Genomic DNA, 9,181 nt, shown 5'->3' on the forward strand with positions numbered 1-9,181 from the left:
GCACGGCATAATGCAATTAAGAGTGTAGTAGACACCTGGATTAAAGAATTCCCACTAAAAAGAATTCCACTAAAAAGAATTCCCAAAGAGGAGTAAAATCTGTCGTAGGTCGTTTCTGAACTGTACCAGTATTATCATTTTTCTTTTAACTACATGGCACTTTTGTTTTGATTAACTGTATTTTTGGCGTGGCAAAGGAACATATTAGATATGGCCAAGATATTTTCTGAATTAAACACAAACCAAAATAAGACTGAAAAGAACTGTATGTGAAGCATGAGCTCCATTCATTCATTTCATCATCCCAATTTGAACTTTCTGCACATCTCCTATTCAGCTAACAGTTCCAACCGCTCTAAACGTTCAAGGGACACCGTTAAATTAGGCTGAAAATGAAATCCCTCCGTGTACCAGGAAAAGCAAACAGTGGTCATGGACAGTTAAAGCTGACCAGTGATGTGACCTGACAGGTTCTGTAAAGCTTAAAGAAGCAAGACTACCCTGAGAGAAGTTTCTAGAATGTGGGCAAGCTTGCCAGACAAGGCCTGACTCTGTTTGTTTGGTTAATATAACTGTACACTCTATTTAAATATATCAGCACACTAGTGTCAAGAACCCTAAGATATTATTTCTCAGTAAATGTTTAATATTTATATATCTATACATGTGTTTATAACTCCAATCCTCAGTACTAGTAAGACATGTGCAAGTGTTTACTACCAACTTTAACAATACGACAAGGCAAAGACTTGTGGAACACTAAGTTAGAATAATTTCCGTACTTGAATTTTACTCAAATCGTCACATTTTTTCAACGGTAAGTGCTGTAAGTAGTTCTCATATGAGGTATTGAAGACCTATACATATTGAAAGAGAAAAGGAAGTAAACAAAATGCTTGACCCAGTTGGAAAACGCTCAATTAGAAATCAGTCCAAATATAATGAAATACATAAAAAATAATAATAATCAAAACAGTATTTCAATAACCAGCAGCAGCTTGTCCAAAATACTAGACCTATTTCTAGATTTAATCAGTGCTAAGTGACAAAAATTATTAGCTTAGTGGTATTATTTTTGTTTTAGCTTTTTAGCTGTTGGCTGAATGCAGGATTGCAAAGTCTCCAGTTTTTTCATGTACCAACATTTCAGCATATCTGTCTTGTCTTATTTTTAAATTGTGTTTCAGTTTATTTTATTCAAATTCAATTAAATAAAATCTTCTGCGATGGAAAAGCTGGAATGAACAAGTACCATCAAGTGAAATAGTAAATAAAATAAGTGAAATGAATGCAAATGAAATGAGTTAGATTTCATCTGTATCACTTTTCAACCCCATCCTACGATGTGTTTCACATCAAGGCTGAAGTGTTAGAATTACACTTTTGCATTTTAAATAGTCAGCCGTGACTATCGGGATCACTACTTTGTAGGAAAACGTGGTAAATGAAGACGTCCCGGATAACTCACTGGCGCGCATTCGAGTCGCATCGTTAACGACCGTGACGTTCTGGAGTGCCCCGCTGTACACGCGCAGGGTCTCGAGCCCTAACGGAGGCACTAACGCGCGGGCTTGTCAGTCAGTGCGAGACAGAAAAGGCATTTCTGTATAAGAGAGTGCAGTTGCTGCTTGTGTATGTGATGGCAGAGTTAAACAGTCACAAACAGGAGGCCTGGACAGACGGGGCGCAGAAAGGGCAAATAATACTACTACTACTACTACTACTAATAATAATTTAGATTTATAATGCGCTTTTCTTAAACCCAAAGTGCTAATGGGTGTTTGACACACAGAGCAAGGGAGCTATGACTTGAACCGATAAAGAATCAGTGCCTAACATAAATGAACAAATGGTCAGGCATGCTGACGCCTCCCGCTGAGCAGACCATCCCGTCGAGTTCTCCGTTAGCGGACTCCGAGGCTTGCTGTTCCAGCGTCCGGAGCTGGAGATGGCGAGGCCCGCGTGCCTGTGAGACCAGCGCGTCACGGACTGGTGAAGACGAAGACATTGCTCACAAGTGGCGAATGGCTCACTGACGTCCAGGTGCACAAAGGGCCCTATTGTAAACCTCAAAGAAATCCTTAAGAGGGAGCAACCAAAAAAATAAAAGCTAAACAGAAAAGCAAAGCTAAAACACGTTCGCTGAAAAGATTCTATCGTTAAAACTTTTTTTACAATTCCTTTTTTCTTATTTTTTGCTGAATTTTCCAACATGTTCACTTTTTATCGCTCAAGTATATCACAGGTTACTAACTATCGAGGATAAAAGGGTAAGTTGAGTACCATGCTACATCTTGTTTGGAGAAGGCTATTGCAGACAATTTCTACAGCACGTACAACCACACATTATACGCTTGTGTAACAAATGTTCCAAAACAGGTCACCAAGAAACAAAGTACATACGTATTGTTCACTATTTAGAGTCTTAAAGGACTATCCCTCAGTCAGTGTAAAGTTCTCACATTACTTGACTTTAACTGTCCCGTCTTACAGACAAAATCTGAAAAATTGCTATTCAAAAAGTAGCAAATTTGGTCAGTGTCTTTTTTTTAATAAGTAGTGCTTTTTGATGGCTTAAGACAGAGGTCTCATTTGAAATAATCTCACCCAGTGGCAATCTACAGGACTTCAGTGTGCATTTCATGACACCATAGCTGCAAAGTCTTCACTCCCGAGTGCTTCTTTCCTTTGTTTCAAACACGACAGCTAGTGCTGTAACATAATTCAAAGTAGGATCCTTTTATCAAAATACCTAAAACGTTTAGAAATATTTTTTTCTTTTTGAAAGTACTTGACGGGTAGCTATTCTGTTTGTCGACAAGTCAGAGGGTGTCACTGTTTATTTTCTTCCCCTCACGTGCCCTGTGAGGTCCCACCCAAAACCGCCGAATGTCGGAGCCTGGCTCCAGGCTTTGGGAGCGGGAACCTCCTGGAGAGAATTCCTGGAAAGTCCTCTTGCAGAGCGCCCCCTGCGACCCCTAGAACTCCCATTCGAGGGTCTCCTCGCGGTTGGCCGCCCGCTCCAGCCGGTGGATGATGTTGTTCAGGTTGGCCATCTTCTCGTTGCGTCTCTGGGTGCTCTTGCAGAGTCTGCCGCCGTGGAGCGACGGAGGCTCCGCGCTGTAGCCGGCCCCGGGCGGGGGCTCGAGCCCGGGGTGGGTGCCCGGCGTGGGCGGGTTGGGCTGGGATGGGGAGATGGGGGCGGAGCAGGACGGCACAGGGGAGACGGACATCATGAGGCCGGGCGAGGAAGCAGCAGATGGGGAGTTGAGGGACACCTCCAGGCTGCCGCGGCATGGCTCCGACGAGGCTTTGAAGCTGACCGGGTCCACCGGCGACTTGTCGGCGTCCTCGCCGTCGCGCGCCGCCAGGCTGCTCCTCTGGGCGCCCTCGCAGGAGAGGGGCCCCGTGAGGAGGCCCCGGGTCTGGCCGCTGCTGCTTGCCTCGTCCTCCCTGAGACCCTGCGGGCAGTCGGGGGGTAGGGCCGCGTCCCTGTAGCCGGATGCCTGCTCCTCTTTCTCTGCCTTCAGCTGCGGGAACTGGACGCCCAGGGAGGAGCACCTGGCCTGCCGCGCGTGAAGCTCGGCCTCCTCCTCCTCCTCCGGCTCGCCGGCCTCCTGTTTGACGGGGAGCGGCCCGGGGCCGTTGCTACGGACCGGGGGGGCCTGTCTCTTGTCGTCGACGTCCGAGGTTGGGCTGTAGGCCACGGAGGGAGAGCAGCTTTGAGGCTCGATGTCCACGTCGTTGTCCTGAGGACCCTCCAAGAGGACCTCCCGCCGCATCCGTGACCTGCTTAGAAGACCCAATCACGACGGCACGCGCAGAGTCAGGCATACAGGGCAATCACCGGAGAGAATGAAATACATGAAATACATGAAATACATGAATACATACCGGAGTTTCTGGAAACGTCTTGAGCGTTTATCTATCTCACTCAATCTAGTCTCCACAAGGTGGAGCCAGAGCTCATGTTAAAAGACCCACGGCATGAGTCACCCACGAAACCCCATGTCTGGCTACTGACCTGTAGTTGTGGAACCAGTTGATGACGGTGTTGGTTTTGAGGTTGAGCTGGGCGGCCAGCACCTCGATGGTGTGCTGGGACGGATAGGGCTCCTGGAGGTACGCCCTCCTCAGCGCCTCCTTCTCCTCTGCGGCGAGCACCACCCGGGGCTTCTTGGCCTGGCCGAAGGGGCATGGGTCTGCGGGGCTCAGGCCGGGGCTGACGCACTCCGAGCGGGTGCCGGGGGAGTCGCCGTCCGAGCCGGGGCTCAGCAGGCCGTAGCGGCGCTTTAGGTAGGCTGCGACAGCGAGCGTGGACACGCGATTAGTTTAGCGGGGCGGGCGAGGACCTCCACCCCCCGAGCTACAAACCTTTCCCATCTCACCTTTTTTCTCTATCTTCTTCATGTCCCGCAGTTTGTCCACGTTGTGGGGGTCGTTGAGCCATAGCTGCATGCGGACGAAGGGCTCGCGCCCCTTCAGGCTGAGTTTGTGCCAGGGTTTGGGTCTGGACAGCAGGTCCGAGACGGAGCCCTGGGTCAGACCCAGGATGCTCTCGCCGAACAGACGCTGGCCCAGGTTGTTGTCGGTCAGCACCTCCTTCACCCTCTTGGTGATGGCGTAGGTGTCCAGCTCCGGGGACATGGCCACCAGCTCCTGGATGCCCAGTGGGGCGTGGGGCTGCGCGGCGGCCAGCGTGCCCGCGCCGGGTTTGCCCATGAGGGGCTCTGCATGCTGGGGGTGTGGGTGCTGGTTCTCCTTGCTGCTCTCCAGGGCCAGGCTGACGGGCTCCAGGGCCAGGCCGGGCTGGCTCTCCTCGGGACTCAGGGGCGGGGACGGCGACGAACCGGCCGTCACTGGGCTTTTGTCTGAGGGCGGAACCAACAGAGACGTTCATCTGTAATTGCTGTTGACTGTGTCCGTAACAGATCGAGCTTTACGATGAACTCAAGCCTCGGGGTTTTTTTTGTTGTTGTTTGTTTTTTTACAACGAGCCCTCTGGAAACCCAAGGTTCCGCATTTCAGTGATTAAAATACCCCGGCTCGTTCGTCTTAAGACATCTGAAATCGGAGGTTTCGTTTACATTTCTGAAACCGAGTGCCGCGATGGAGGCATGGAGGCAGCATGCAACTGACCCTGGCCGTGGACGTGGCCGGCCTGCTGGCTCAGGCCCTGGCCGAGCTGGTCCAGAAGCCACAGCTGCATGCGGATGAACGGCTCCCTGCCCTTCTGGGTGAGCTTGCTCCAGGGTTTGGGGCGAGACAACATGTCGCTCACGCTGCCCTGGGAAAGGCCCAGCACCTGCAGGGCACCGGGCACACGCACTCGGATCACGAACTTCCGCTATGGGGTTAAAACCTTGCGCATCGATTACTGTAACGGAGCGACTGAGAGGAGAGAGACGCTTTAAGCTGGTTTTACCTATCTAAAGATAAAAGGACATAGCAGTGACGAGCGTTGGCGAGTAGTGAAGCCTCCAGTAGCCCACTAGGGGGCAGCAGAACACAACTCAGAGGCCTCGGAAATCCACAGACGGCACACTACAGGATGCTACGGCTATGCAGCACATGTAAGTGAGTTCATGGTGCCTTGTCTGGATATAAGCTGTGTGTTTATGACCTTATGTCTAAGAACCAACAAGATAGCAACTCAAATCTAACTAAATGTAACAAGGTGTTAAAAACCTCAGGACAAGACGGGTTATCAAAGCACAAGACAGACTGGGATATCAGTGCTGCTATAGACTCACAAGGACTGGGAATAGGGAAGAATATATTACCGGAAAAGCTCAAATATGCGCAAAATAAGGATTCTACTAGCAATAACAAATGGGACTTGGGGAGGATGAATGATTCACACACAGTGAGCGCACGGTGAGGTACCTTCTCCCCAAAGATCCTCTGACAGATTCCGTTCTTCGCTAGCTTCTCCTTCACTTGTCGGGTGAGCTCGATGGTGTCCACCTCGCGGTACATGTACATCTCGTACTGCTCGGGGGTCAGGGGCGGCACCGTGGGTTTGAGTGTGCGGGGGATATAGGAGGGGTAGTAGCCTACCCTGCCCCCTCCGCAGGGCGGCTCGCTGCTCAGGGGCGCCTCGGGTTCCACCTTCACCTCCACGGGCCGGTTCAGCAAGGGCTCCTCATCGGCGCTCAGGGCGTCGTCGGCGCCGGGTAGGCCCTCGCTGTTTTCTCCACGTGGCCAGGCCCGGGGCAGGGACGAGGGCCCCGTGGAGGAGGAGGAAGAGGAGAGCGATGGGGAGGCAGAGCCGAAGGGACGAGGCGTAGGGAACGGGCCCCGCTCGGCCGACCAGTGCTGGTCGAAGTACGCGCCGGCCTCGCCGATCTCCGACTTGACCTTGCGTATAATGCTCTGGACGAAGGCGGCCGGCGAGAGGACGCTGAGCGGCGCCGGGGGCCCGCCCGCGGAGCCGGCTGCGCACGCCGCCGCTACCGACCCGGCGCTCTCCTCCTGCTTGATGTAGGCGGGCACGGCGCCCGGCAGGCCCCTGCAGGGTTCGAGCGGGCCCAGGCGGTCGGCGGTGGAGGGTCGGCCACACACCTCTATCTCCAGCAGGGCCTGCTGCTGCGCCTGCATCTCCCGACGGGCCTGCTCCAGGATGCCCTTGATGGTCTCATCGGAGTTACCTCCTCCACCACTACTGCGTCCAGAGGAGCCGCCCAGGGAGGACTTGCTGTCAGCTACGCAACACACAAGCACACGTAGTCTTCGATCTTAAACACAGCAGCTATACATACACATAATATGTATACACACACATTAACACATATATACACACACATTAAGCATTAAGGTTTCCCGGAATTCTACAAATCCTTAGAAATTTTGCAGTGAGAACGTTCACCATTAGACCGGCCAGACGTGTGTGTCTCACGCCGGTTAATACAGACGTGCTCGTTCAAGCATTCAGTGGATGTCACATACAGCATACAGCAGCCAGGACGCCCCTGTACTCGCAATATCACTCTGAGGTCAAACTGATCAAAACTGGATCTCTTTACTATAACTGTATTACTCCTATGTTGAACATTAGGGTGCTTATGTAAAACTAAAAAATTATTATTGAATGAATTATTGAAATGATATTTATTTATGATGACCGATTCAATCCTCAGAGTTGTACAAATGGGGAGGTGTTCTGCAGTCCCTCCCATTTCCTGTTCTTCACTGGGGGGGGCTGTGTAGTTCTACCTGTCTGTTTAAAATACCCCAAAGGGGTTTTATTAGATTCGAGTCAGGCGACACACTTGGGCAGGTGATACTTTTTGCTTTTCTCTTCTTCAGAAACTTGTGTGGTCTTGGCAGTAAGCGCTGGACTGGAATGTTCTTTTTCTGCCAAGCGTCTGGCGACTGGGAATGAATGTCACTTCCTCCAACACTTTATGCACTCATGTTGCCCCATATCACTCCCATATCACTCCCATATCACTCCTCCACCTCCAGTCCTGTCCCCTCACCCACGCAACGCTGTCAGGACTGGGCGTTCACTGCGGTAGTCCTGGCTGTGTTTTACACCAAACACGCCGGACCCCATCTGAGCCAAACAAATTTTATCTTGGCCTCATCGGACCGAAGAATGTGCTCCCAATATCAATCAGGCGTCGTACCATGTGGTGCCATGTGGTACCGTGTACAAAGTCTAATCTTGCGGTTTCATGCCGATGAGCAAGCAACATTTTCTTCTTGGATGCTGTCCACGGAGGCCGACTTTACGCGATGTCCTTCACGCGTTCTGAGATGTCACAGAAACTCTGACTTTGATTGGTCGGCCGTGTGCCCAGCATTTGGGCCTCGGTGCTTCGGAGCCAGGCTGTGCAGCGTGGCGTCGTTTAGTGTGGTCGGCGTCTCCGGTTTCAGTCAGCTCTGCGCATTCTTGTTTTGTACGTCCTGATTAACGCTGCGAACGTGTTTCAGCGGTCAGATATATTCCCGTTTCTATCTTTGTGAAGTTTCGCAGTCAGATCTTTCAACACCTCTGGCAATTATTTTCCATGCAGAGCCCTGATGCTGACACACATGTGGATACAAGTCCATAGGTCCAAAAGGTGAGACAGTTCAAAGGTCATTTAATAACCACTTTTATACAATTAGGCTACACCGATACACAGATAATTTTGTTTCAGTGATCACAGGTGTGTCCAGTTTTGCTGAGTTGGAGTTTACTGAATTTCTGCTGTGGGGTCTGTATTTTCAATATAGCCTTTCTAAAGTATTTATTTTTGATTGAGAGAAAATACACTATTTGTCAACACTGAAGTTGGAGTCATAGTTTTGATGCATTTGACACTGCACTGATACTGCACAGGGCTGTCCTCACGTCTGTTGTAGATGCTATATAGTATATGTATATATAGCGCATGTATAATAACATTTTGTCAGCACTTAGACATAAGTACACTGTTTACATTATTTCAGTGTAAGAAAGAATTCTAGTTCTGATCTATTACTGGCCAGTTCTCTCTGTTTAACGTATGGTTTGAAAAAATACACATGGATAGCATGTATTCATTTCACGCCTTAGTGGACAATGATTTCTAAGTTAAAAATGTACTACAGTCCAATACGAATATGTAGGATACACCAAACTGAGAGTCCATGAGCAGATTAAATGTACACTGTACTGTCCATTTTATTTAAGTTTGAAATGAAGTAATAAGTAAGCTCTTCTTAAGCCCAACAGTTCATGAATACAGAAACTAAGAATTCATAGTATTCTAAACTAAATTTTTATTATGCTGTTTTTGTTTTAATTTTTTTATTCTCTCCACGTTTTTTGTTTCTTTTCTGTAAGCAGGCAGCTTAGAACTGCCCACTCAGCCTGCTAATTAGCAATTAATTATTCACTGCAATATATATATATATATATATATATATATATATATATATATATATATATATATATATATATATATATATATATATAATACAATTATTATTCATTAATTATTAATTGCAACTGCCCCCTCAGCCTGCTAATACTAATTATTTGAGCTGCTTGATTGGGTTCAGTATTTCAGTCCAGGAGCTCCTTGGTTGTGTGTTGTTCAGCCCTGCAATCACGGCTGCACTGTGTCTTTCATACTTAACAGGCACGTCTGTTCAGTACTGGAGTATTTTCAACAAAATATCGCTACCCGGGTACTTTAATAGAGGACTG

General features: G+C 48.9%; 1 protein-coding gene across 3 annotated transcripts in view; it reads right to left on the reverse strand.

Moving 5' to 3' along the window:
• Nucleotides 1-1,705: 1,705 nt before the first annotated feature.
• Nucleotides 1,706-9,181, reverse strand: part of cux2b (cut-like homeobox 2b) — an 87,364-nt gene continuing 79,888 nt past the window's right edge. For 2 of the 3 annotated variants that reach the window (XM_081707796.1, XM_081707798.1), the window contains exons 17-21: nt 5,887-6,704; nt 5,140-5,305; nt 4,389-4,871; nt 4,025-4,301; nt 1,706-3,792 (exon numbers count right to left, since the gene is read on the reverse strand). In XM_081707796.1, the coding sequence (XP_081563922.1) occupies nt 2,979-3,792; nt 4,025-4,301; nt 4,389-4,871; nt 5,140-5,305; nt 5,887-6,704 (2,558 nt within the window). In that variant the 3' untranslated portion in view covers nt 1,706-2,978. The remainder of the gene's footprint in view (nt 3,793-4,024; nt 4,302-4,388; nt 4,872-5,139; nt 5,306-5,886; nt 6,705-9,181) is intronic. The other variant, XM_035522232.2, reaches the window with a different exon arrangement.

The sequence above is a fragment of the Electrophorus electricus genome, chromosome 25 (assembly GCF_041902795.1).
Source record: "Electrophorus electricus isolate QZ-2024a chromosome 25, ASM4190279v1, whole genome shotgun sequence".
NCBI classification, from domain to species: Eukaryota; Metazoa; Chordata; class Actinopteri; order Gymnotiformes; family Gymnotidae; genus Electrophorus; species Electrophorus electricus.